The sequence below is a fragment of the Chiloscyllium punctatum genome, chromosome 51 (assembly GCF_047496795.1).
Source record: "Chiloscyllium punctatum isolate Juve2018m chromosome 51, sChiPun1.3, whole genome shotgun sequence".
Taxonomy (NCBI): domain Eukaryota; kingdom Metazoa; phylum Chordata; class Chondrichthyes; order Orectolobiformes; family Hemiscylliidae; genus Chiloscyllium; species Chiloscyllium punctatum.
The window spans coordinates 37,336,120-37,363,857 of record NC_092789.1 but is presented as its reverse complement, the minus strand read 5'-3'; the positions used below and the strand labels follow the sequence as shown (position 1 = coordinate 37,363,857).

General features: G+C 54.5%; 1 protein-coding gene across 1 annotated transcript; it reads right to left on the bottom strand.

Annotated features, from left to right (window-relative positions):
• Positions 1-811: 811 nt before the first annotated feature.
• Positions 812-27,738, bottom strand: LOC140470500 (cardiotrophin-2-like). Its single transcript, XM_072566609.1, has 3 exons — positions 27,620-27,738; positions 12,943-13,079; positions 812-1,513 (listed from the first exon to the last, which is right to left on the bottom strand). Exons 1-3 carry the CDS (start codon positions 27,633-27,635, stop codon positions 1,049-1,051), a joined length of 618 nt encoding a protein of 205 aa, XP_072422710.1. The 5' UTR covers positions 27,636-27,738; the 3' UTR covers positions 812-1,048.

The following is a 27,738-nucleotide window of genomic DNA, read 5'->3' as shown; positions in this document are numbered from 1 at the left end:
GACCTGTCATACCAATCTGTAGCCCATCTAACCTACACATTCCATGTACGTCCATATGCTTGTCTAATGACGACTTAAGTGCACTTACAGTTGGCGAATCTACTATCATTGCAGGCAAAGCATTCCATATCCTTACTACTTTCTGAGTAAAGAAACTACCTCTGACATCTGTCCTATATCTATCACCCCTCAATTTAAAGCTATGCCCCTCGTGCTCGCTGTCAACATACTTGGAAAAAGTCTGGATTAGAGGTGCTGGAAGAGCAGACAGCATCCAAGGAGCAGTAAAATTGACGTTTCGGGCAAAACTGCTGTGCTCTTCCAGCACCTCTGATCCAGACTCTGGTTTCCAAGCATCTACAGTCATTGTTTTTACCTTTTTACATACTTGGAAAAAGGCTCTCTCTGTCCACCCTATCTAACCCTCTGATTATCTTGTATGCCTCTATTAAGTCACCTCTCAACCTTCTCTCTTACAAGAACAGCCTCAAGTCCATCAGCCTTTCCTAGTAAGACCTTCCCTCCATACCAGGCAACATCCAGCTTTGACAAAGGGTCAGTTCGACTCGAAACATCAGCTCTTTTCTCTCCTTACAGATACTGCAAGACTTGCTGAGATTTTCCGGCATTTTCTCTTTTTTGGGTTCAACATCCTCGTAACACTCCTCTGCACCCTTTCCAAAGCTTCCACATCCTCCTCATAAAGCGGTGACCAGAACTGTACACAACACTCCAAGTCGATGTTCCTGCTCCTCGGATGCTGCCTGACCTGCTGTGCTTTTCCGGCATCACTCTAAAATTGTGACAGGCGGCTGGAAACGCTGCCGTGGGGGGGATGGGGAGCAGGAGAGGGGCTGGTGACACACAGGAGTAGGCAAGGCCTGAGCAGTGACATTGTTTCTGTGCGACGTCTATGGCAGACAAGTGCATTTGCCACGTTATGTTTGGTCAATTCGAACAGTTAAGGTCAGCCACTGTCGATCCCTATGTCAACGGTCACGACGGGAGTGCAAAGGTTGGCCGCTGGGTCCCCCCGCCATCTTCCCCATTAGGCTGGGAAACTGTTGGAGAGGAGTTTCAGATCCCTCAGCGTCCGCTTGATCCAGCGGGCATACTCCCGGCAGACGATGTATCCCCGGAGCTTCCTCTCAAAGTCGGAGGAGCCGTAGGCCTCGGAGTCCAGGGGCTCGCCCAGGGTGGGAAGGGGCTGAGCCAGGGCCTCCAGCAGGGAGCGCAGGTTGGCCACCAGGCCCTGGAGCTGGGTCCGGGTGAAGGTGAGCTGCTCGGTCAGCTGCCCCGGGCCCCGGCCCAGACCCAGGGCCTGCAGGTCGTCCAGCACCAGCTGCAGGTACTCCAGCTGCAGGCTGTAGGCCCGGTAGTTTACCGCGAGGCGCTCGCTGTCCGTCAGCCCGCGCCAGGCCAGGTATCCGATGGAGGACGAGGGCAGCCCGACGAGGGTCACTTCCGGGAGGCGGAAACCTGGCTCGGAGAACGGGAGGCCCATCGCTGTGAGCTGTGGAGTGGGGAGAGAGAAAGTGAGCCGGGGGTGGCGGGTGGGGGGGGGGTCCATGGAAAACACCAACATTCAACACAGGCCCCAGACAATGTTTAATACACACAGGGGAGAGAGAGATTTACCCTCAACGATCAATCCCCATACCCCCTCTCTATCTCTGTAACCACTTTCCAGCCCCTACTCCCTCTCCCTATCTCTGTAACCCTCTCCAACCCCTACACCCCCACCCTATCTCTGTAACCCCCGCCAGAAACAGGACACGCTCCCTCCTTCGGTTTCGCTCTGCTGGCCTGACCTGACCACTGTGTTCCTCAGATGCTGACAGGAGATGGGCATCCCAGAGTCCGGGACCATCCTGACCAGCTCGACAGTCAATAATCAAGCATTGACGACCAAGGGGAACCCTGGAGGGGAGTTTTTCTTCCGACTAGGGGGATCTGGGACCGGTGGTGTTCCGCAGGGATCAGTGCTGGGATCGCTGCTGTTTGCAATGTCCCTCAAAATGAGTCACATGAAAACGTGCTCCGAGGTTTGCAGGTTTGCAGACCATGTGAGAATTGTTGAAACGAGTTGCGGGCAGTGAGGGAGCTCATCGCAGCGTACAGCAGGATATCATAGAGTCATAGAGATGTACGGCATGGAAGCAGACCCTTCGGTCCAACCTGTCCATGCTGACCACTTATCCCAATACAATCTAGTCCCTCCTGCCAGCGCCCGGCCCATATCCCTCCAAACCCTTCCTATTCATATACCCATCCAAATGCCTCTTAAATGTTGCAATTGTACCAGCCTCCATCACATCCTCTGGCAGCTCATTCCATACAGGTACCACCCTCTGCAGTGTCGATTGGTTGGAAAGGTGGGCGGAGATATGGCAAATGGAGTTCACTCTGGGCAAGGGTGAGGTGACCCACTTTGGGAGGTCAGTTCACAAGGGGAAGGTATCGTGCAAATGGCTGGACCTTTAAGAGCACTGGTCTTCGGAAGGATCTTGGAGCACAAGCCCACCACCCCCTGAACATGGAAAGCTCTCGGATAAGCTGGGAAAGAAGGCATACGGCTGCTTGCCTTCATCGGTCGGGGCATTGGATACAGGTCAACAAACAGCAAAGAGAGTTCCTGCCCAGGAACAGGCCCTTCGGCCCCACCGGTCCCAGATCCCCCCAGTCAAAAGAAAAACTCCCCTCCATGGTTCCCCTCGGTCGTCAATGCTTGATTATTGACTGTCGAGCTGGTCAGGATGGTCCAGGACTCTGGGATGCTCATTCTCCTGTCAGCATCTGAGGAACACAGTGGTCAGGTCAGGCCAGCAGAGCGAAACCGAAGGAGGGAGCGTGTCCAGTTTCTGGAGGGGGTTACAGAGATAGGGTGGGGGTGTAAGGGCTGGAGGGGGTTACAGAGATAGGGAGGGGGTGTAGGGGCTGGAGGGGGTTACAGAGATAGGGTGGGGGTGTAGGGGCTGGAGGGGGTTATACAAATAGGGAGAGGGTGTAGGGGCTGGAGTGGGTTATAGAGATAGGGAGGGGATGGAGGGGCTGGAGGGGGTTATACAAATAGGGAGAGGGCGTAGGGGCTGGAGTGGGTTATAGAGATAGGGAGGGGGTGGAGGGGCTGGAGGGGGTTATACAAATAGGGAGAGGGTGTAGGGGCTGGAGTGGGTTATAGAGATAGGGAGGGGGTGTTGGGGCTGGAGAGGGTTATAGAGATAGGGAGGGGGTGTAGGGGCTGGAAGGGGTTACAGAGATAGGGAGGGGGTGTAGGGGCTGGAGGGGGTTATAGAGATAGGGAGGGGGTGTTGGGGCTGGAGAGGGTTATAGAGATAGGGAAGGGGTAGGGGCTGGAGGGGGTTACAGAGATAGGGAGGGGGTGTAGGGGTTGGAAGGGGTTACAGAGATAGGGAGGGGATGTAGGGGCTGCAGGGGGTTACAGAGATAGGGTGGGGGTGTAGGGGTTGGAGGGGGTTACAGAGATAGGGAGGGGTGTAGGTGCTGGAGGGGGTTACAGAGATAGGGAGGGGTGTAGGGGCTGGAGGGGGTTACAGAGATATGGGAGGGGGTGTAGGGGCTGGAGGGGGTTACAGAGATAGGGAGAGGGTGTAGCGGCTGGAAGAGGTTACAGAGATATGGAGGGGGTGTAGGGGCTGGAGGGGGTTACAGAGATAGGGAGGGGTGTAGGGGCTGGAGGGGGTTACAGAGATATGGAGGGGGTGTAGGGGCTGGAGGGGGTTATAGAGATAGGGAGGGGGTGTAGGGGCTGGAGGGGGTTATAGAGATAGGGAGGGGGTGTAGGGGCTGGAGAGGGTTATAGATATAGGGAGGGGGTGTAGGGGCTGGAGGGGGTTACAGAGATAGGGAGGGGGTGTAGGGGCTGGAGAGGGTTACAGAGATAGGGAGGGGGTGTAGGGGCTGGAGGGGGTTACAGAGATAGGGAGAGGGTGTAGGGGTTGCGGGGGGTTACAGAGATGGGGGAGAAGGGGTTGGAGGGAGGTTACAGAGATAGGGAGGCCGTGTACGGGCTGGAGGGGATTACAGTGATTGGGAGGGGTGTAGGGGCTGGAGGGAGGTTACAGAGATAGGGTGGGGTTGTAGGGGCTGGAGGGGGTTACAGAGATAGGGAGGGGGTTGTAGGGACTGGACGGTTACAGAGATAGGGAGGGGGTGTAGGGGCTGGAGGGGGTTACAGAGATAGGGAGGGGCTTGTAGGGGCTGGAGGGTTACAGAGATAGGGAGGGGGTGTAGGGGCTGGAGGGGGTTACAGAGATAGGGAGGGGGTGTAGGGGCTGGAGGGAGGTTACAGAGATAGATTGGGGTTGTAGGGGCTGGAGGGGGTTACAGAGATAGGGAGGGGCTTGTCGGGGCTGGAGGGTTACAGAGATAGGGAGGGGGTGTAGGGGCTGGAGGGAGGTTACAGACATAGGGAGGGGGTGTAGGGGCTGAAGGGGTTTACAGAGATAGGGAGGGGTTGGAGGGGGGGTTACAGAGATAGGGAGGGGGTGTCGGGGCTGGAGGGGAATACAGGGTTAGGGACAGGATGGAGGGGTTGGAGGGGGGTTACAGAGATAGGGAGAGGGTGTAGGGGCTGCAGGGGGTTAGATCTTCTGTCTAAAACTGCCGTCTATTTTACAAACTGACAGGAAAAAGAGCTTCTTAAATATTCAAAATATATAAGGTAAAAACAAGGACTGTAGATGCTGGAAAGCAAAGTCTAGATTAGAGTGGTGCTGGAAAAGCACAGCAATTCAGGCAGCATCCGAGAAGCAGGAAAATCGACGTTTCGGGCAAAAGCCCTTCATCAGGAATAGAGGCAGGGTGCCTGCAGAGTGGAGAGATAAATGAGAGGGGGATGGGGGTGGGGGTGGGGAGAAAGTAGGCACCCTTTATGGGCGGCACGGTGGCACAGTGGTTAGCACTGCTGCCTCACAGTGCCAGAGTCCCGGGTTCAATTCCCGCCTCAGGCGACTGACTGTGTGGAGTTTGCACATTCTCCCCGTGTCTGCGTGGGTTTCCTCCGGGTGTTCCAGTTTCCTCCCACAGTCCAAAGATCAGGTCAGGTGAATTGGCCATCCTAAATTGCCCGTAGTGTAGGTAAGGGGTAGATGTAGGGGTAGGGTGGGTTGCGCTTCGGCGGGGCAGTGTGGACTTGTTGGGCCGAAGGGCCTGTTTCCACACTGTAAGTAATCTTATCTAAAAAGTAGCATAGAGTACAATAGGTGAGTTGGGGTGGGGATGGAGGTGATAGGCCTGGAGGAAGAACACCTCATCTTTCCGCCTCAGAACACTTGTGGGTGGCACAGTGGTTAGCACTGCTGCCTCCCAGCGCCAGAGACCCGGGTTCAATTCCCACCTCAGGTGACTGACTGTGTGGAGTTTGCACGTTCTTCCTGTGTCTGCATGGGTTTCCTCCCACAGTCCAAAGATGTGCATGCTAGGTGAATTGGCCATGCTAAATTGCCTATAATGTTCGGTTAGGGGTATGGGTGGGTGGTGGGTTGGTGTGGACTTGTTGGGCCAAAGGGCCTGTTTCCACACTGTAATGTAATCTAATCTAAAACTTCATCAAGGACATCAATGTGGACTTCAACAGTTTCCTCTTTTCCCCTCCCCTCACCTTGCTCCAGTTCCAAAATTCCAGCTCAGCACTGTCCCCATGACCCTGTCCTACCTGCCTATCTTCCTTTCCACCTTTGCACTTCACCCTCCTCTCTGACCTATCACCTCCATCCCCACCCCCATTCACCTATTGTACTCTTTGCTACTTTCTCCCCACCCCCACACTCCTCTGATTTATCTCTCCACTCTACAGGCAACCTGCCTCTATTACTGATGAAGGTCTCCTGCCAGAAATATTGATTCTCCTGCTCCTCGGATGCTGCCTGACCTACTGTGCTTTTCCAGCACTACTCTAATCTATTCAAAATATATTCCTGGTGTCAGAAATGTTTCACCCTGTTCGCATTTCCAGCCCCAATTATAGCTCAAAGGTTTCAAACAAGGATTTGCTATGTGTAGAAGTCACACTTCCTGCCCATTCATGTATCTGTCTGGATACGTCTTCGACTTCGGGCGGCACGGTGGCTCAGTGGTTAGCACTGCTGCCTTACAGCACCAGAGACCCGGGTTCAATTCCCACCTCAGGCAACTGTCTGTGTGGAGTTTGCACATTCTCCCCTGTGTCTGCGTGGGGGTGCTCCAGTTTCCTCCCACAGTCCAAAAATGTGCAGGTTGGGTGAATTGGCCATGTCGAATTGCCTGTAGTGTTAGGTGCAGTAGTCAGAGGGGAATGGGTCTGATCTTCAGAGGGTCAGTGTGGACTTGTTGGGCTGACAGTCCTGTTTCCACACTGTAGGGAATCTAATCTGGGGGAACGGGCCTGGGTGTGGACTTATTGGGCCGAAGTGCCTGTTGCCACACTGTAAGTAATCTAATCTAAATGACACTATTGTTCCCGCTCCAACAACTCTACTGGTAACATGTTCCAGGCCCCCACCGCCCTCTGCATGAAGAACCTTCCCTGTATATCTCCCCTATACTTTTTGCCCCTCACTTTGAACTCGTGACTCCTAGTAATTGTGTCCCCCACTCTGGGAATGAAAGTTTCTTGCTATCCACCCTGTCTCTACCTCTCATGATTTTGTAGGCCTCAATCAGGCCCCCCCCCGAACCGCCTTCTTTCCAGTGAAAATCGGGCGTCTGTCTGTGTGGAGACTGCACATTCTCCCCGTGCCTGCGTGGGTTTCCTCCGGGTGCTCTGGTTTCCTCCCACAGTCTAAAGATGTGCAGGTTAGGGTGAATTGGCCGTGCTAAATTGCCCACAGTGTTAGGTGCATTTGTCAGAGTGGGGTGGGTTACTCTTTGGGAGGGTCGGTGTGGACTTGTTGGGCCGAAGGGCCTGTTTCCACACTGGAGGGAATTTAATCTAATCTACTCAACCTCCTTTCAGAGCGAGCACCTTCCTTACCAGGCAACATCCTGGTGAACCTCCTCTGCACCCTCTCCAAAGCGTCCACATCCTTATGATAACATGGCGACCAGAAGTGTCCACAGTATTCCAAATGTGGCCGAACCAAAGTCTTATACAACTGTAACAGGAACACAAATTGGCTCAAACACGATTGATGAATTGTGGATGTTTGTTTGGGAAAATCGCATGAACAGGTGTGGCGATTTTCCTATTAGCGACCTTCCCGCAGTTTTCCGGAGTGGTTTTCCATCGCGTGAGGTCGCAGAGGGACACATCTCTCACGTTGGAACATAGCGGCCTGTATAACAGTTGGCGAGCCACGTTGTAGCTGGTTGATACTTTAGTGAGGCCACATCTGGTATATTGCGTGCCGCTCTGATCGCCACACTCTAGCAAGGACATGCAGGCCTTGGAGGGGAGGGGGGGGTGGGGGCAGGAGAGGTTGACCAGGATGTTGCCAGGATTGGAGTGGGTTAGCCATCAGGAGAAGTTTGACCTGCGTGGGTTGCTTTCTCAAGAGCGTCAGAGGCCGAGGGATTACCTGATAGAAGTATGTTATGGGTGGCACGGTGGCACAGTGGTTAGCACTGCTGCCTCACAGCGCCAGAGACCCGGGTTCAATTCCCGCCTCAGGCGACTCTCTGTGTGGAGTTTGCACATTCTCCCCGTGCCTGTGCGGGTTTCCTCCGGGTGCTCCAGTTTCCTCCCACAGTCCAAAAAACGTGCAGGTTAGGTGAACTGCCCATGCTGAATTGCCCGTAGTGTTGGGTGAAGGGATAAAGGTAGTGGAATGGATCTGGGTGGGTTGCGCTTCGGCAGGTTGGTGTGGACTTGTTGGGCCGAAGGGCCTGTTTCCACACTGTAAGTAATCTAATCTAATCTGTATAAAAATGACGAGAGGCGCGGATAGATTGGGTCGTCAGGAGTCTTTGTCCCAGGCTGGAAATGTCAAAAAATGGGGGCATGAGAGAAGGGAAGGTTGAAAGGAAATTATTTTACACAGAGGGCGCTTGGAAACCACTGTCAGAAGAGGTGGGAGACGCAGATATATGGTAGCATTGTTTAAGAGGCATTTTAGCAGCCTCCTGGCTGTTAAAACACAGAGAGATTGCTAACTTGGTCAAACAGCAGGGGATGCTGGGTACATTAGAACATAGAATATTCTAGCGCAGTACAGGCCCTTCGTCCCTGAATGTTGAGCTGACCTGTGAAACCAATCTGAAGCCCATCTAACCTACATTATTCCATTTTCATCCATCTGCCAATCCAATGACCATTTAAATGCCCTTAAAGTCTTTTTTAGATTAGATTAGAATCCCCACAGTATGGAAACAGGCCCTTCGGCCCAACCAGTCCACACCGACCCTCTGAAGAATTACCCACCCAGACCCATTCCCCCACTCTATATTTACACCTGACTAATGCACCAAACACTATGGGTAATTTAGCACGGTCAATTCACCCTGACCTGCACATCTTTGGACTGTAGAGGAAACTGGAGCACCCAGAGGAAACCCACGCAGACACGGGGAGAATGTGCAAACTCCACACAGACAGTCGCCTGAGGCGGGAATTGAACCCGGGTCTCTGGCGTTGTGAGGCAGCAATGCTAACCACTGAGCCACCGTGCAGCCCCTCATTGGTGAGTCTACTACTGTTCCATGCCCCTCCTACTCTGAGTAAAGCAACTATCTCTGACATTTGTCCTATTCCTATCACCCCTCAATTTAAAGCTATATCCCCTCGTGCTAGCCATCACCATCCAAGGGAAAAGGCTCTCACTGTCCAACCTATCTAACCCTCTGATTATCTTATATGTCTCAATTAAGTCGACTCTCAACCTTCTTCTCTCCAACCAAAACATCCTCAACGCCCTCAACCTTTCCTCGTGAGACCTTCCCTCCATACCAGGCAATATTTTGGAGAGGTCATGTTGTGGCTGTACAGGACATTGGTTAGGCCATTGTTGGAATATTGCATGCAATTCTGGTCCCCTTCCTATCAGAAAGATGTTGTGAAACTTGAAAGGGCTCAGAAAAGATTTACAAGGATGTTGCCAGGGTTGGAGGATCTGAGCTCCAGGGAGAGGCTGAACAGGCTGCGGCTGTTTTCTCTGGAGCATCGGAGGCTGAGGGGTGACCTTATAGAGGTTTATAAAATCATGCAACACCAGGTTATAGTCCAATAGGTTTAATTCGAAGCACTAGGTTTTGGTTGTGACAATGACCTGATGAAGGAGCGGCACTCTGAAAGCTAGTTGTTCCAATTAAACCTGTTGGACTCTAACCTGGGGTTGTGTGATTTTTAACATTGTACACCCCAGTCCAACACCAGCGTCTCCAAATTATAAAATCATGAAGGGACATGGATAAGATAAATAGACAAAGTCTTTTCCCTGGGGTGGGGGAGTCCAGAACTAGAGAGGGCATAGATTTAGGGTGAGAGGGGAGAGATATAAAAGGGACCTAAAGGGGCAGCTTTTTCACAGCAGAGGGTTGTACATGTGTGGAATGAGCTGCCAGAGGAAGTGGTGGAGGCTGGTACAGTTACAGCATTTAAAAGGCATCTGGATAGGTCTATGAATGGGAAGGGTTTGGAGGGATCTGGGCCGGGTGCTGGAAGTGGGACTAGATTGGGTTGGGATTTCTGGTCAGCATGGACGGGTTGGACTGAAGGGTCTGTTTCCGTGCAGCACGTCTTTGTGACTCTAGTAAATCTCCTCTGAACCCTTCCCAAAGCTTCCACATCCTTCCGATAATGCAGTGACTAGAACTGTACAAAACGCAGACAACAGGCACAATGCAGCACAACAACTGAGTGCTAATGACATTCACATCACATAAAAGGCAGCAGTTATCCTGCACAGACACCCCCAACAGCCTCCCCACTGAACAAAGGACAGCCCAGGGCAGGATGGCCCTGCTCCACAAAGAAACAAAACAGTCGCAAGCCATTTCACTGACCGATTCTTGTTTCAAACCGTTAAGTGCATCTCCCTGGTTGGCCAGAACTATGGAAAGTTCCAGAAAACCATCCGATAAGAATAAAAGAGTGCACCTGCAAATCTCTCTCTTGTGTTGGTTTTTGGAACTGCTCTCGGAATCTCTGGAATCGTTTGAGGTCCTCAGATGAGACCAGTATGGCAAGAGACAGAGACCAACTGGTCATCGAGAGAGAAAGAGAGCAAGGGAGAAAGAGAGCGAGAGGGAGAGAGAAAGAGAGAAAGCGAGTGAGAGAGAAAGAGAGTGAGAGGCAAAGAGAGAGTGAGAGAGAAAGAGAGTGAGAGGCAAAGAGAGAGTGAGAGAGAAAGAGAGTGAGAGAGAAAGAGAGCTAGAGGTAAAGAGATAGAGAGAGAGAAAGAGTGAGAGAGAAAGAGAGCTAGAGGCAAAGAGAGAGAGAAAGAGAGTGAGAGAGAAAGAGAGCGAGAGGCAAAGGGGGGGGAGAGAGAGTGAGAGACAGAAAGAGAGAGAGTAAGAGAAAAAGAGAGGGGGAGAGAGAGAGAAAGAGTGTAAAAGAGAGAGAAAGAGAGAGAGAGAGAGAAAGAGATAAAGGGAGTGAGCGAGAGAGAAAGAAAGAGTGAAACAAAGCTTTTCACTGTGCCCCGGTACAAGTAACAATAAATTCAATTCAAATTCAGATTCAAAAAGAGAGAGAGAGAGAGAGCAAGAGAATAAGCAACTTTGCAGACCCAGGGACAGAACTACAGAGAGAGCAGCGGCATAAACCTACAAGAGACTCGGGAACCTGAGGGGGCCAGATAGGATTAGGAAGAGTTTCTTGTAATTTTGTTCCTCACAAAGTGGGTTTGTTTCACTTTGGGACCGGCTTGTACCGTATCGATTCGACCGGTTCATTATTGTGGGCAAATTCTTTCCTAACATTCTGGTCAGTGTTGTCTGTAACTTGTTCAAGGAAGAAAGACACCAGCATTTAGATTCGGATGTGAACACGCTGACAAGACAGGGATGCAGAGCATGTGCAGGCAGATGAGATTAGTTCAGAATGGGCCTCATGTTCAGCATAGATATAGTGGGCCGAAAGGTCAGATATTCAATGCTCTGTCATCAAGTCATAGAGATGGACAGAACAGAAACAGACCCTTCAGTCTGACCCATCCATGCTGGCCAGATATCTAATCTAGTCTCTTTTGCCAGCACTCAGCCCATATACCCCTCAACCAATCCAAAGATGTGCAGGTCAGCTGAATTGGCCATGCTAAATTGCCCACCGTGTTAGGTGCGTTAGTCAGGGGTAAATACAGGGAATGGATCTTGGTGGGTTACTCTTCGAGAGGGGCAAATGTGGACTTTTAGGCCCAAAGGCCTGTTTCCACACTGGAGAGAATCTAATCTAATCTCTTCATAGAGCCACCCAGATGCCTTTTCAATGCTGTTCAGAAAGTGTTTTAAATTCCCTACAGTGTGGAAACAGGCCCAACAAGTCCACACTGGCCCTCTGAAGAGCAACTCAACCAGACCCATTCCCCTACATTCACCCCTGACTAATGCACCAAACACTATGGGTAATTTAGCACGGCCAATTTACTTAACCTGCACATCTTTGGACTGTTGGAGGAAACTGGAGCACCCGGCGGAAACCCCCGCAGACACGGGGAGAATGTGCAAACTCCACACAGACAGTCACCCGAGGCTGGAATCGAACCCGGGTCCCTGGTGCTGTGAGGCAGCAGTGCTAACCATTGAGCCACTGGGCCACCATGCCGCCCCGTTTTTCTAGGACTGTCCCCGCCATCAAAATGGTTTCCCCCTCCCCACCTCGATTCACGTTTCACAGGGACCGTTGCCTCCACGACTCCCTCGTTCGGGTCCACATCCCCCTCCCGACTCCTGCGTCCACCAGCGGACCCTTCCCCTGCGGCCTCAGGAGGTGCAAAATCTCCCCCTCCTCACCTCCATCCAAGGCTGGAAAGAATCATCCCGAGTCCAGCCGAGATTCAGGTATACCTCCTCTAATCTGATTGATGACATTTGTCGCTGCCGATCTGGTCTGCTCTACATCGGACAAACCGAGCACAAACGTATGTGGCCCAGTGGTTAGAGGCACTGCTGCCTCACAACGCACGGGACCTGGGTTTGATTCCAGCCTCTGGCAACTCTCTGTGTGGAGTTTGCACGTTCGCCCAGTGTGTGTGTGTGTGGGTTTCCTCCGGGTGCTTCGGTTTCCTCCCACAGTCCAAAGATGTGCAGGTCAGGGTGAATTAGCCACGGCAAATTGCCCATAGTGTTAGGTGCATCAGTCAGAGGGAAATGGGTCTGGGTGGGTTACTCTTCAGGAGGGTCGGTGTGGACTGGTTGGGCCGAATGGCCTATTTCCACACTGTAGGGAATCTAACCTAATCTAATCACCCGGTCAGTATCCCTGTAAACCCTTCCTACTCATGTCCCCATCCAGATGCCTTTTAAATTTTGTAACTGTACCAGCCTCCACCACATCCTCTTGGCAGCTCATTCCACACACGTACCACCCTCTGCGTGAAAAGGTTACCCCGTAGGTCTCTTTTATATCTTTCCCCTCTCACCCTAAACCTATGCCCTCTCTCGTTCTAGACTCCCCCCCACCCCAAGGAAGGGACCTTGTCTATTTACCCTGTCCATGCTCCCTTCTGTTATGTGTCCATCTTCCTTCCTGCCGACCTGCTCCACCTCTCCCCATTCCCAATCCCAGCCTCCTCCGCCCTGTAACCGCCGAGTGCCACCCCACGCACCATTCCCCCAGGCCCACGTTCCCCCTTCCTGGATATATTTTGCAAATTCCCCCCTCCCCCGCTGCCTGAAACGTTCCGACTTGAAATGTTGACTCCCCCCTCCCCCGATCCTTCATTGACCAGTTCCGCTCTTTCTCCGCCCCGCCATCTCTGCCCCACTCCCCGCCCCCAACAGGCATCCCTCTCACCCTCGTCCCCAATGCCAACCCAAAGGGCGCTGCCCACTTATGGTGATACTCACGTAGGAGTTCAGCAGAGAGGAGGCTTTCTCCTGCAGGAGCAGTATGAGGTCCCGGGTCTGCCCGATTAAAGTGGGCACTGGAATGGGCGCCCCCTGGGGGTGACCCAGCAACTGGATCAGGAGAAGGCTCAGGATCCCTGGAAGAAAAGGAACAGGGGGAGGATTGGGTGGAGAGGGAAACGGAGAAGAGTAAAACTGGATTATCCTCTGTGGCTCAGGGGCTCTCCCTCCCTCTCTCTGTCACCTATTCAAGCCCCTCCACCCCTCCCTATCTCTGTAACCCCCTCTGGCCTCTATATCCCCTCACTATCTCTGTAACCCCCTCCAGCCCCTACATCCCCTCACTCTGTAACTCCCTCCGGCCTCTACATTCCCTCACTATCTCTGTCACCTATTCAAGCTCCTACATCCCCTCCATCCCCGTAACCCCCTCCAGCCTCTACACCCCCTCCCTATCTCTGTAGCCCCTACACCCCCTCCCTATCTCTGTAGCCCCTACACCCCTCCCTATCTCTGTAACCCCTACACCCCCTCCCTATCTCTGTAGCCCCCTACACCCCCTCCCTATCTCTGTAGCCCCCTACACCCCCTCCCTGTCTCTGTAGCCCCTACACCCCCTCCCTTTCTCTGTAACCCCTACACCCCCTCCCTATCTCTGTAACCCCTACACCCCCTCCCTATCTCTGTAAACCCCCTACACCCCCTCCCTATCTCTGTAACCCCCTACACCCCCTCCCTATCTCTGTAACCCCTACACCCCCTCCCTATCTCTGTAGCCCCCTACACCCCCTCCCTATCTCTGTAGCCCCTACACCCCCTCCCTATCTCTGTAAACCCCCTACACCCCCTCCCTATCTCTGTAACCCCTACACCCCCTCCCTATCTCTGTAACCCCCTACACCCCCTCCCTATCTCTGTAACCCCTACACCCCCTCCCTATCTCTGTAAACCCCCTACACCCCCTCCCTATCTCTGTAGCCCCCTACACACCCTCCCTGTCTCTGTAGCCCCTACACCCCCTCCCTATCTCTGTAGCCCCCTACACCCCCTCCCTGTCTCTGTAGCCCCTACACCCCCTCCCTATCTCTGTAACCCCCCTACACCCCCTCCCTATCTCTGTAACCCCCTACACCCCCTCCCTATCTCTGTAACCCCTACACCCCCTCCCTATCTCTGTAGCCCCTACACCCCCTCCCTATCTCTGTAGCCCCCTACACCCCCTCCCTATCTCTGTAGCCCCTACACCCCCTCCCTATCTCTGTAACCCCCCTACACCCCCTCCCTATCTCTGTAACCCCCTACACCCCCTCCCTATCTCTGTAACCCCTACACCCCCTCCCTATCTCTGTAGCCCCTACACCCCCTCCCTATCTCTGTAGCCCCCTACACCCCCTCCCTGTCTCTGTAGCCCCTACACCCCCTCCCTATCTCTGTAGCCCCTACACCCCCTCCCTATCTCTGTAACCCCCCTACACCCCCTCCCTATCTCTGTAGCCCCTACACCCCCTCCCTATCTCTGTAGCCCCTACACCCCCTCCCTGTCTCTGTAGCCCCCTACACCCCCTCCCTGTCTCTGTAGCCCCTACACCCCCTCCCTATCTCTGTAGCCCCCTACACCCCCTCCCTGTCTCTGTAGCCCCTACACCCCCTCCCTATCTCTGTAACCCCCCTACACCCCCTCCCCCCCTCCCTATCTCTGTAACCCCCTACACCCCCTCCCTATCTCTGTAACCCCTACACCCCCTCCCTATCTCTGTAGCCCCTACACCCCCTCCCTATCTCTGTAGCCCCCTACACCCCCTCCCTATCTCTGTAGCCCCCTACACCCCCTCCCTATCTCTGTAGCCCCCTACACCCCCTCCCTGTCTCTGTAGTCCCTACACCCCCTCCCTATCTCTGTAACCACCCTACACCCCCTCCCTATCTCTGTAGCCCCTACACCCCCTCCCTATCTCTGTAGCCCCTACACCCCCTCCCTGTCTCTGTAACCACCTACACCCCTCCCTGTCTCTGTAGCCCCTACACCCCCTCCCTATCTCTGTAGCCCCTACACCCCCTCCCTATCTCTGTAACCCCCCTACACCCCCTCCCTATCTCTGTAGCCCCTACACCCCCTCCCTATCTCTGTAGCCCCTACACCCCCTCCCTTTCTCTGTAACCCCCTCTGGCCCCTAAAGCCCTCCCTTTCTCTGTAATCTCCCCACTCCTCTCTATCTCTAACCATGTCTGAGTAGAAGTTAAGGCCATTCAGCCAATCAGATCTGCGCTGCCGTACGATTATGGCTGATAGGTTTTCCGATCCCATTATTCCGCTTCATCCCCGTGACCTTTGATCCCCCCGGTGATCAAGAACTCATCAACCTGTGTTTTAAATATACTCAATGACCTGGCCTGCACATAGATTCACGACACTCTGGCTGAAGACGTTTCTCCTCATCTCCGTCGTTTTTTTAGATGACATTCCCGACAGTTTGGAAACAGACCCTTTGGCCCAACACGTCCACGTTGGCCCTCCGAAGATTTACCCAGCCAGACCCATTCCCTTAAATTTACCCCTGACCAAACATTATGGGTAACTTAGCACGGCCAATTCACCCTGACCTACACATATTTGGAGTGTGGGAGGAAACCGGAGCACCTTGAGGAAACCCACGCAGACACGGGGAGAATGTGCAAACTCCACACAGACAGTCGCCCGAGGCTGGAATCGAACCCGGGTCCCTGGTGCTGGAAGTCAGGGCACCACTGACCGTGCTGCCCCATTCTAAAAGTTCTTCCCTTTACTCTGAGGCTGTTCCCTTGGATCCTCATCTCTGTTGCCAATGGCAACATCTTCCCTAACACCGCTCTGTCCCGGCCGTTCAATCTTCCGAACGTTTCGATCAGATTCCCCCTCACCACCCATTCGTTCTTCTCAACCCCATCGAATATTGTCCCAGAGTCCTCAAACATTCCTCATATGGTCAGCCTTCCATTTCTGGGATCGTGTTCATGAACCTCTTCTGGGCCCACTTCAGGGCCCATACAACTTTCCTGAGGCATGGCGCTCAGAACTGCTCACAATACTCCACATCTGGTCTAACCAGAGTCCGATAAAGCCTCAGATGTGCATCCCCACTTTTATATGTGAGTCCTCTCGGGACTAGAGAGGGTTACAGAGGCAGGGAATGGGTGAGGGGCAGGAGGGAGTTACAGATAGGGAGGGGGTGTCGGGTCTGGAGGGGGTTACAGAGATAGGGAGGGGTTGGAGGGGATGGAGGGGGTGGAGGGGTTTACAGAGATAGGGAGGGGGTGTAGGGGCTCGAGGGGGTTACAGAGATGGGGAGGTGATGTGGTGGGTGGAGGGGGTTACAGAGATGGGGAGGGGTGTAGGTGTTACAGAGATAGGGAGGGGTTGTAAGGGCTGGAGGAGGTTACAGAGATAGGGAAGGGGTGTAGGGGCTGGAGGGTGTTACAGAGATGGGGAGGGGTTGTAGGGGTTACAGAGAAATGGAGGGGGTGTAGGGGCTGGAGGGCTTTACGGAGATAGGGAGGGGGTGTAGGGGCTAGAGGGGATGACAAAGATAGGGAGGATTTGTAGGAGCTGGAGGGTGTTACAGAGATATGGAGGAGGTGTAGGGGCTGGAGGAGTTTACAAAGATGGGGGGGTGTAGGGGCTGGAGGGGGTTACAGAGATAGGAAGGGGGTGTATGGGGCTGGTGGGTGTTACAGAGATAGGAAGGGGGTGTCGGGGCTGGAGTGGGTGACAGAGATAGGGAGGGGGTGTAAAGGGCTACAGAGATAAGGAGGTGGTGTAGAGGCTGGAGGGGGTTACAGAGATAGGGAAGGGGGTAGGGGCTGGAGGATGTTACAGAGATAGGGAGTGGGTGTAGGGGGTTACAGAGATAGGGAGGGTATGTAGGGTTTACAGAGATATGGAGGGGGTGTAGGAGCTGGAGAAGGTTACAAAGATAGGGAGGGGATGTAGGGGCTGGAGGGGGTTACAGAGATAGGGAAGGGGTGTAGGGGCTGGAGGGTGTTACAAAGATAGGGAGGGGGTGTAGGGGCTGGAGGGGGTTACAGAGATAGGGAGGGGGTGTAGGGGCTGGAGGGGGTTACAAAGATAGGGAGGGGGTGCAAGTGCTGGAGGGTGTTACAGAGTTAGGGAGGGGGTTGTAGGGGCTGGACGGTGTTACAAACATTGGGAGGGGGTGTCGGGGCTGGAAGGGGATACAGAGATAGGGAGGGGTGTTGGGGCTGGAGGAGGTGACAGAGATCGGGAGGGAGTGTCGGGGCTGGAGGGGGATACAGAAATAGGGAAGGAGTGTCGGGTCTGGAGGGGGATACAGATATATGGAGAGGGTGTAGGGGCTGGAGGAGGTGACAGAGATAGGGAGGGGGTGTAGGGGATGGAGTGGGTTCCAGAGATAGGGACGGGGTTTAGGGGGTTACAGAGATAGGCTGGGGGTTTAAGGGCTGGAGGGTGTTACAGTTATAGGGAGAGGCATAGGGGTTGGAGGTGTTGCAGAGGTATGGAGGGGGTGTCGGGGCTGGAGGGGTTTACAGAGATAGGGAGTGCCGTGGGGATTGGTGAAGGTTACACTGAATTTGCTTTCCTAACTACCGACTCAGCCTGCACATTGACCTTAAGAGAAACCAGGACCAGGTCTCCCATGTCCCCTTTTACACTCGAGCCTTCTGAACTCTCTCCCCATTTTGAAAATCATCCATGTTTGAAATCGTCCATCTTCCTCCCAAAACCTTTTCACGTTGTACTCCATCGGCCACTGTCCTGCCCTGTCCCCTCACCTGTCTCGATCTTTCTGCAGCCTCCCTGTCTCCTCAGTACGACCTGCCCCTCCACCTAACATCTGTAAACCTAGCCAGAATGCTCTCAGTTCCTTCATTCAGCTCATTAATGTCGAAAGTGAAAAGCTGGGGTCCCAACGCTGACTCTTCCTGATCAAGGGCCGAACGTCGATTTTCCTGCTCCTCGGACGCTGCCTGACCTGCTGTGCTTTTCCAGCGCTACTCTGATCTTGACTCTTGTGTTGTACCCTGAGTCACCATCTTCCTTCCTGAGATGACCTTCTGCCAGGCAGCTGAGCTTCTATCCACACTAGTACCTTGCCTCTCACACCATGGGCCCTTACCTGACTCAGCAGCCTCCCGTGCGGCACCTTATCAAAGGCCTTCCTGAAGTCCAATGTCCAACCTGCCCATTACTGGGTGGCATGGTGGCTCGGGCGCGGCATGGTGGCACGGTAGTTAGCACCGCTGCCTGACAGCACCAGGGTCTCCGGTTCGATTCCCGCCCTCGGGCAACTGTCTGGGTGGAGTTTGCACATTCTACCCGTCTTTGCGTGGGTTTCCTCTGACTGCTCCAGTTTCCTCCCATTGTCCAAAGATGTGCAGGTCAGGGTGAATTGGCCATGGCAAATTGCCCATAGTGTTAGGTGCGTTAGTCAGAGGGAAATGGGTCTGGGTGGGTTACTCTTCGGGAGGGTCGGTGTGGACTGGTTGGGCCGAAGGGCCTGTTTCCACACTGTAGGGAATCTAATTTAATCGTTAGCTCTGCAAAGAATTCCAACAGATTTGCCGGGCATGCCCTCCCGTTGACGAGAGCATGTCGACTTAGCCCTGTTCTCCCATGCAACGTCCAAGCATTCAGAAATGCCATCCTTCACAATGGATTCCAACGTCTGACCAATGACAGAGTAGGCCTCACCAGCCTATAATTTGCCTCGCTCCCTCTTTACACAGGGAACGTTACTTCAGTGATCTCCCAGTTCTCTGGGACCCTCCCTGACTCCAGAGGTATCACGACTCAAGCCTCCACTACCTCTTCAGCTAGCTCCTTCAGAACTCTGCGGCACAGTCTGTCTGGGTCAGGTGATTTATCCACTTTCAGACCTTTCAGTTTTTCTCGCACCTTTTTCTTGGTGACGGCCGCCCTACTCATCTCCGACTCTCTTGAAGTTTTAGGAAGTTACTCCTGTTTCCCACCATGAAGACTGACACAAAGTACTTCTTCGGTTCCTCATCCACTTCCTTGTTCCCCATTACTCCATCTCCCGCATCTTTTTCCAATGGCTCAATATCTACTTTTGCCTCTCTTTTGGCCCTTTATATCTCTAAAAAGACCTCTTGCAATCTTTCCCAATATTACTGGCTGGCTTACCCTCATATTTAATCTTAGACAATAGACAATAGACAGTAGGTGCAGAAGTAGGCCATTCTGCCCTTCGAGCCTGCACCACCATTCAATATGATCATTGCCGATCATCCTTAATCAGTATCCTGTAACTGTCTTATCTCCATACCCCTTGATTCCACTATCCTTGAGAGCTCTATCCAACTCTTTCTTAAATGAATCCAGAGACTGGGCCTCTGGGGCAGAGCATTCCACACAGCCACCACTCTCTGGGTGAAGAAGTTTCTCCTCATCTCTGTCCTAAATGGCTACCCCGTATTTTTAAGCAGTGTCCTCTGGTTCGGCCCTCACCCATCAGCGGAAACATGTTTCCTGCCTCCAGAGTGTCCAATCCTTTAATAATCTTCTCCCCACTTCATTTCTTTCTTCGTTGCCCTCTGTTGGTCCTGGTAAGCTTCCCAATCCTCTGACTTCCCACTACCCTTTGTCGCATTATGCATTTTCTCTTCTGCTTCCCTGCTGTCCCTGTCTCCCCTGGTCAGCCACGGTCCCCTCATCCTCCCTTTAGCACGCTTCTTTTCCCTCAGGATGAATGTTTGCTGTGTCTCCCGAATTACTCCCAGAAACTCCTGCTTTGCTGTCCCACTGTCTTTCCTGTTGGGCTCCTCTCCCGGTCAATCCTGGTCAGCTCTTCCCTCATGCCTCTTCCTATAATACAGATGGATCTGATTCCACTATTTCCCTCTCCAACTGCAAAATACGTTTTGTCATGTTTGGATGCTGACAGGTTCCTTCACATTAAGTTCCCTAATCAAGTCTGAATCTAACCTCCTACTGTCCCCTGCATCCCCCCCAACATTCCAATTTCCTGCATTCTCTGCCCCACACTCTATCTCGGCAACCTCCACCTGGCTCTATACTCCTCCGTACCCTCCTCCAGCCCCGACACATCTCTGTACCTCTGTACCCTCCTCCAGCCCCGACACATCTCTGTACCTCTGTACCCTCCTCCAGCCCCTACTCGTCTCTGTGTCGCTGTACCCTCTGTACCCTCCTCCAGCCCCGACACATCTCTGTACCTCTGTACCCTCCTCCAGCCCCTACACATCTCTGTACCTCTGTACCCTCCTCCAGCCCCTACTCGTCTCTGTGTCGCTGTACCCTCTGTACCCTCCTCCAGCCCCTACACGTCTCTGTATCTTTGTACCCTCCTCCAGCCCCTACACGTCTCTGTATCTTTGTACCCTCCTCCAGCCCCTACTCGTCTCTGTATCTTTGTACCCTCCTCCAGCCCCTACACGTCTCTGTATCTTTGTACCCTCCTCCAGCCCCTACTCGTCTCTGTGTCGCTGTACCCTCCATACCCTCCTCCAGCCCCTACACCTCTCTGTATATCTGTACCCTCCTCCAGCCCCTACATGTCTCTGTATCTCTGTACCCTCCTCCAGGCCCCTACATGCCGCCTGACGACAGAGACCTCCCCTAGCCTCGACAAAACTCGACCATAAGAGCTTCAATACTGAGGGAGTCATGCACTGTTGGAGGGTCAGTGCTGAGGGAGTGCCGCACTGTCAGAGGGTCACTGATTTGGGAGTGCCGCACTGTCAGAGGGTCAGTGCTGAGGGAGTGCCGCACTGTCAGAGGGTCAGTGCTGAGGGAGTGCCGCACTGTCAGAGGGTCAGTGCTGAGGGAGTGCTGCACTGTCGGAGGGTCAGTGCTGAGGGAGTGCCGCACTGTCAGAGGGTCACTGATTTGGGAGTGCCGCACTGTCAGAGGGTCAGTGCTGAGGGAGTGCCGCACTGTCAGAGGGTCAGTGCTGAGGGAGTGCTGCACTGTCGGAGGGTCAGAGCTGAGGGAGTGCCGCACTGTCGGAGGGTCAGTGATTTGGGAGTGCTGCATTTTTGGAGGATCAGTGCTGAGGCAGTGCCGCACTGTCAGAGGGTCAGTGCTGAGGGAGTGCCGCATTGTCAGAGGGTCAGTGCTGAGGGAGTGCCGCACTGTCAGAGGGTCAGTGCTGGGGGAGTGCCGCACTGTCGGAGGGTCAGTGCTGAGGGAGTGCCGCGCTGTCGGAGCGTCAGAGCTGAGGGAGTGCCACACTGTCTGAGGGTCAGTGATTTGGGAGTGCCGCATTTTTGGAGGATCAGTGCTGAGGGAGTGCCGTACTGTCGGAGGATCAGTGCTGAGGGAGTGCCGCACTGTCAGAGGATCGGTGCTGAGGGAGTGCTGCGTGTCGGAGTGTCAGTGATTTGGGAGTGCCGCACTGTTGGAGGGTCAGTGCTGAGGGAGTGCCACACTGTCAGAGGGTCAGTGCTGAGGGAGTGCCGCACTGTCGGAGGGTCAGTGCTGTGGGAGTGCGCACTGTCGGAGGGTCAGTGCTGTACGAGTGCCGCACTGTCGGAGGGTCAGTGCTGTGGGAGTGCCGCACTGTCGGAGGGTCAGTGCTGAGGGAGTGCTGCGTGTCGGAGTGTCAGTGATTTGGGAGTGCCGCACTGTTGGAGGGTCAGTGCTGAGGGAGTGCCACACTGTCAGAGGGTCAGTGCTGAGGGAGTGCCGCACTGTCGGAGGGTCAGTGCTGTGGGAGTGCGCACTGTCGGAGGGTCAGTGCTGTACGAGTGCCGCACTGTCGGAGGGTCAGTGCTGTGGGAGTGAGCACTGTCGGAGGGTCAGTGCTGAGGGAGTGGGCACTGTCGGACCATCAGTGCTGAGGGAGTGCAGCACTGTCGGAGGGTCAGTGCTGAGGGAGTGCCGCACTGTCGGAGGGTTATTGCTGAGGGACCGCCGCACTGTCGGAGGGTCAGTGCTGAGGGAGTGCCGCACTGTCGGAGGGTTATTGCTGAGGGACCGCCGCACTGTCGGAGGGTCAGTGCTGAGGGAGTGGGCACTGTCGGTGGGTCAGTGCTGAGGGAGTGCCGCACTGTCAGAGGGTCAGTACTGTGCGAGTGCCGCACTGTCGGAGGGTCAGTGCTGAGGGAGTGCCGCACTGTCGGAGGGTCAGTGCTGAGGGAGTGCCGCACTGTCGGAGGGTCAGTACTGTGCGAGTGCCGCACTGTCGGAGGGTCAGTGCTGAGGGAGTGCCGCACTGTCGGAGGGTCAGTGCTGAGGGAGTGCCACACTGTTGGATGTCAATGCTGAGGGAGTGCCACACTGTTGGATGTCAGTGCTGAGGGAGTGCCGCACTGTCAGAGGGTCAGTGCTGACGGAGTGGGCACTGTCGGAGGGTCAGTGCTGAGGGAGTGGGCACTGTCGGAGGGTCAGTGCTGAGGGAGTGCCGCATTGTCGGAGGGTCAGTGCTGTGCGAGTGCCGCACTGTCGGAGGGTCAGTGCTGAGGGAGTGCCGCACTGTCGGAGGGTCAGTGCTGTGCGAGTGCCGCACTGTCGGAGGGTCAGTGCTGTGGGAGTGCGCACTGTCGGAGGGTCAGTGCTGTGCGAGTGCCGCACTGTCGGAGGGTCAGTGCTGAGGGAGTGCTGCACTGTCGGAGGGTCAGTGCTGAGGGAGTGCTGCACTGTCGGAGGGTCAGTGCTGAGGGAGTGCCACACTGTTGGATGTCAGTGCTGAGGGAGTGCCACACTGTTGGATGTCAGTGCTGAGGGAGTGCCGCACTGTCAGACGGTCAGTGCTGAGGGAGTGGGCCCTGTCGGAGGGTCAGTGCTGAGGGAGTGGGCACTGTCGGAGGGTCAGTGCTGTGGGAGTGCTGCACTGTCGGAGGGTCAGTGCTGAGTGAGTGGGCCCTTTTGGAGAGACAGTGCTGAGGGACTGCCACACTGTCAGAGTGTCATTGCTGAAGGAGCACCGCACTGTTGGAGGGTCAGTGCTGACGGAGTGCCGCACTGTCAGAGGGTCAGAGCTGTGGGAGTGGGCACTGTCAGAGAGATAGTGCTGTGGGAGTGGGCACTGTCGGAGAGTCAGTGCTGTGGGAGTGGGCACTGTCGGACCATCAGTGCTGAGGGAGTGCAGCACTGTCGGAGAGTCAGTGCTGAGGGAGTGGGCACTGTCGGACCATCAGTGCTGAGGGAGTGCAGCACTGTCGGAGGGTTATTGCTGAGGGAGCGCCGCACTGTCGGAGAGTCAGTGCTGAGGGACTGGGCACTGTCGGACCATCAGTGCTGAGGGAGTGCAGCACTGTCAGAAGGTCAGTGCTGAGGGAGTGGGCACTGTCGGTGGGTCAGTGTTAAGGGAGTGCCGCGCTGTCGGAGGGTCAGTGCTAAGAGAGTGCCGCACTGTCGGATGTCAGTGCTGAGGGAGTGCCGCACTGTCGGAGGGTTATTGCTGAGGGAGCGCCGCACTGTCGGAGGGTCAGTGCTGTGGGAGTGGGCACTGTCGGAGGGTCAGTGCTGAGGGAGTGCCGCACTGTCGGAGGGTCAGTGCTGTGGGAGTGCCACACTGTCGGAGGGTCAGTGCTATGCAAGTGCCGCACTGTCGGAGGGTCAGTGCTGAGGGAGTGCCGCACTGTCGGAGGGTCAGTGCTGTGCGAGTGCCGCACTGTCGGAGGGTCAGTGCTGAGGGAGTGCCGCACTGTTGGATGTCAGTGCTGAGGGAGTGCCACACTGTTGGATGTCAGTGCTGAGGGAGTGCCGCACTGTCAGAGGGTCAGAGCTGTGGGAGTGGGTACTGTCGGAGGGATAGTGCTGTGGGAGTGGGCAGTGTCGGAGAGTCAGTGCTGAGGGAGTGGGCACTGTCGGAGGGTCAGTGCTGAGGGAGTGCAGCACTGTCAGAGGGTTATTGCTGAGGGAGCGCCACACTGTCGGAGAGTCAGTGCTGAGGGAGTGCCGCACTGTCGGAGGGTCAGTGCTGAGGGAGTGGGCACTGTCGGAGGGTCAGTGCTGAGGGAGTGCCGCACTGTCGGAGGGTCAGTGCTGTGGGAGTGCCACACTGTCGGAGGGTCAGTGCTATGCAAGTGCCGCACTGTCAGAGTGTCAGTGCTGAGGGAGTGCCGCACTGTCGGAGGGTCAGTGCTGAAGGAGGGCCGCACTGTCGGAGAGTCAGTACTGAGGGAGTGGGCACTGTCGGAGGGTCAGTGCTGAGGGAGTGCCGCACTGTCGGAGGGTCAGTGCTGTGGGAGTGCCACACTGTCGGAGGGTCAGTGCTATGCAAGTGCCGCACTGTCAGAGTGTCAGTGCTGAGGGAGTGCCGCACTGTCGGAGGGTCAGTGCTGTGCGAGTGCCGCACTGTCGGAGGGTCAGTGCTAAGGGAGTGCCGCACTGTCGGAGGGTCAGTGCTGAGGGAGTGCCGCACTGTCGGAGGGTCAGTGCTGAGGGAGTGCCACACTGTTGGATGTCAGTGCTGAGGGAGTGCCACACTGTTGGATGTCAGTGCTGAGGGAGTGCCACACTGTTGGATGTCAGTGCTGAGGGAGTGCCGCACTGTCAGAGGGTCAGTGCTGACGGAGTGGGCACTGTCGGAGGGTCAGTGCTGAGGGAGTGCAGCACTGTCAGAGGGTCAGTGATGAGGGAGTGGGCACTGTCGGAGGGTCAGTGCTGAGGGAGTGCCGCGCTGTCCGAGGATCAGTGCTAAGGGAGTGCCGCACTGTCGGAGGGTCAGAGCTGTGGGAGTGCTGCCGCACTGTCGGAGGGTTATTGCTGAGGGAGCGCCGCACTGTCGGAGGGTTATTGCTGAGGGAGCGCCGCACTGTCGGAGGGTCAGTGCTGAGGGAGTGCCGCACTGTCGGAGGGTCAGTGCTGAGGGAGTGCCGCGCTGTCGGAGGGTCAGTGCTAAGGGAGTGCCGCACTGTCGGAGGGTCAGAGCTGTGGGAGTGCCGCACTGTCGGAGGGTTATTGCTGAGGGAGTGCCGCACTGTCGGATGGTCAGAACTGAGGGAGTGCCGCACTGTCGGAGGGTCAGAGCTGTGGGAGTGCCGCACTGTCGGAGGGTCAGAACTGAGGGAGTGCTACACTGTTGGAGGGTCAGCGCTGTGGGAGTGGGCACTGTCGGAGTGTTTCTCTCTCCCCTATATCTTGCTGTCTCTTTTTCTCCTCTATTTTCAATGTGTTTTTCCTTTATTCCCTGATCATTGCCATTTCCCTTTGCTTGGCTTTAATTTTTCTCTCTCTCTTTTTCTCATCAATTTTCGGTGTCCTTTTTCTGTTTCACCTCTTCATTTTGTCCTGTCTCACACCCTCCATTTCTGATTTCTCTTTCCTTCTGTCCGTTTTATCCTTCCTCCCGTTATTGCTTCAGTTCTTCCTCATGTCCGTCCTTTTATCCGTCCTTCCTGACGTCCTTCCCACCTTCGTGTCAATCCCATCTGACTCCACTCCCTGCTCTGCACTCCAGCCATTTACTCCTTCGCTCCATCCCTGTTTTCCTGCCTCCCCTCTTTTAGTTTTCCACCGTCCGTCTTCCTCTCCCTCCATCTTCTCTCTTCCTCCATCTCTCTCCCTTTCTCTTTCTCTTATTTCTCCATACTCTCTCTCCCTCTGTTGTTTTCCCTACCTGCCTTTCCTTCTCTCTTATCACCTTCCTTTAACTCTCTCTCTCTCACACATACACTGCGTCTCCCTCACCATTTCTCCTGCCCCATCTTTCACTCTCTCCTTCACTCACTCTCCCTTTCACTCCATCCCTCTGTTCCTCTTTCACTGGCTCTTCTTCCTTCTTTCTCTCTCTCTCTCTCGCTTCCCTCCTCTCTCACTCACACTCTCCTTCTTTCCATCATCTCCCATCTCTTACTCCCTCTGTCTGTCTCCCTTGGTCTCTCCTCGATCTCTTCCTTGCTGCCTCTCTCTCTCTCTCTCTCTCTCTCTCTCTCTCTCTCTCTCTCTCTCTCTCTCTCCCCCCTTGTCTCTTTCTCTCTCTCACTCCCTATCTCCCCCTTCATCTCTCCTCCATCTCTCCTGCTCCATCTTTCACCTTCTCCTTCACTCACTCTCCCTTTCACTCCATCCCTCTGTTCCTCTTCCACTGTCTCTTCTTCCTTCTCCCTCTCTCTCTCTTCCCTCCTCTCTCACTACCCTTTCATTCTTTCCATCATTGTCTCTCACTCCTCCATCTCTTACTCCCTCGGTCTGTCTCTCTTTGTCTCTCCTCAATCTCTTCCTCGCTGTCTCTCTCTCTCTCTGTCTCTCACTCCCTATCTTCCCCTCTATCTCTCTTCCATCTCTCCTGCTCCATATTTCACTCTCTCCTTCACTCACTCTCCCTTTCACTCCATCCCTTTGTTCCTCTTCCTCTGCCTCTTCATCCTTCTCTCTCTCTCTGCCCTCCTCTCTCTCTCACCCTCACCTTCTCTCCATCATTGTGTCTCACTCCCCCATCTCTTACTCCCTCTGTCTGTCTCCCTTGATCTCTCCTCGATCTCTTCCTTGCTGCCTCTCTCTCTCTTTCTCTCCCCCCTGGTCTCGCTCTCTTTCTCTCACTCCCTATCTTCCCCTCCATCTCTCTTCCATCTCTCCTGCTCCATCTTTCACTCTCTCCTTCACTCACTCTCCCTTTTACTGTTCCTCTTCCTCTGCCTCTTCTTCCTTCTCTCTCTCTTCCCTTATCTCTCTCTCACACTCTCTCCTTCTCTCCAGCATTGTCTCTCTCTTCCCCATCTCTTGCTCCCTCCATCTGCAGCTGACCTGCAGCAAGAGATGGTCTTCAGCTGAAGTGCTCAGTGGAAGGAGAGAAAATGGGGGAATGAAAGAGGGGATGTCGAGTGGGAAGGTGTGAGTGAGGAACTGAGAGAGGGAAGGATGGGGAGAGGAGGAAGGGAGAGACACAGGGAAACTAGAGAGAAAGAGTGGGATGGAGAGGGAAGAAAGAAGAAATAAAGAGCGAAGGAGAGATGGATGGGGACGAAGGAGGGAGAGAGAGAAGGAAAGAGAGATGGAGCAAGAAACGAAGGGGGTGGAAAAGGCAGAGAGGAAGAAAAAAGCAAGAAGAGGAAAGAAGGGAAAGAGAGAGAGGGGAGAGAGAGAGAGAAGGGGAGTGAGAGAAAGCTGGAGGAAGAGAGGAGAGAGAGAATGGAGATAGGAGAAAAGAGGAAAGAAGGAGGGGGGAGACTGAGATACATTGAGCGAGAGAGAGAGAGAGAGCAAGTGAAGCGCAAGGGGAAGAAAGAAAGAGGGGAGAGGAGGGAGAGAGAGAAACAAGTGAAAGGAGAGAGAAAGAGTGAAATAGTGAGAGAGAGGGATGAAGAAAGAAACAGAGGGAGAAGGAGGGAGAGCGACGGGAAAGAGGAGGTGAGAGGAAGAGAGTGAGAGGAAATTGAGTGATGGTGAGAGCGAGGGAGGAAGAAAGGAAGGGAGGGAGAGCTATGGATGGACCGAGACACAGGGAAGATAGAGAGAAAGAATGCAATGGAGAGGGCAGGAAGAAGAAATAAAGAGAGAGAGAGAGAGGGAGATGGATGGGGATGAAGAAGGGGGAGAGAGAGAAGGAAAGGCGGAGGGAGGAAATGAGAGAGAGGGAGGAAGAAAGGAAGAGAGAGATAGAAAAGAGTGGGATGGAGAGAGGGAGGGGTAAAAAAGAAATAGAGAGAGGTAAATGGAAATAGAGGGATGGAGGGGGAGAGGAAGAGAGGGAAATTAGAGAGGAGGGTAATGTTGAGAGAATACTTGTCTTACCTCGCAGATCCTGCATGGTGAGCTGACTTTGGTGCCTGCACCTATGTTGAAAGTTTGAATGATTCTGAGTGTGGGTTTGGGTGACATCAAAACCCTCTATAAATACCTCCCTGAAACGG

Excerpts from the sequence above, each read along its gene's own strand:
- LOC140470500 (XM_072566609.1), bottom strand. Across the intron at positions 1,514-12,942 it reads CCTCTCTGCTGAACTCCTAC|CTCACAGCGATGGGCCTCCC; the intron begins GTGAGTATCACC and ends CCCACTCCACAG.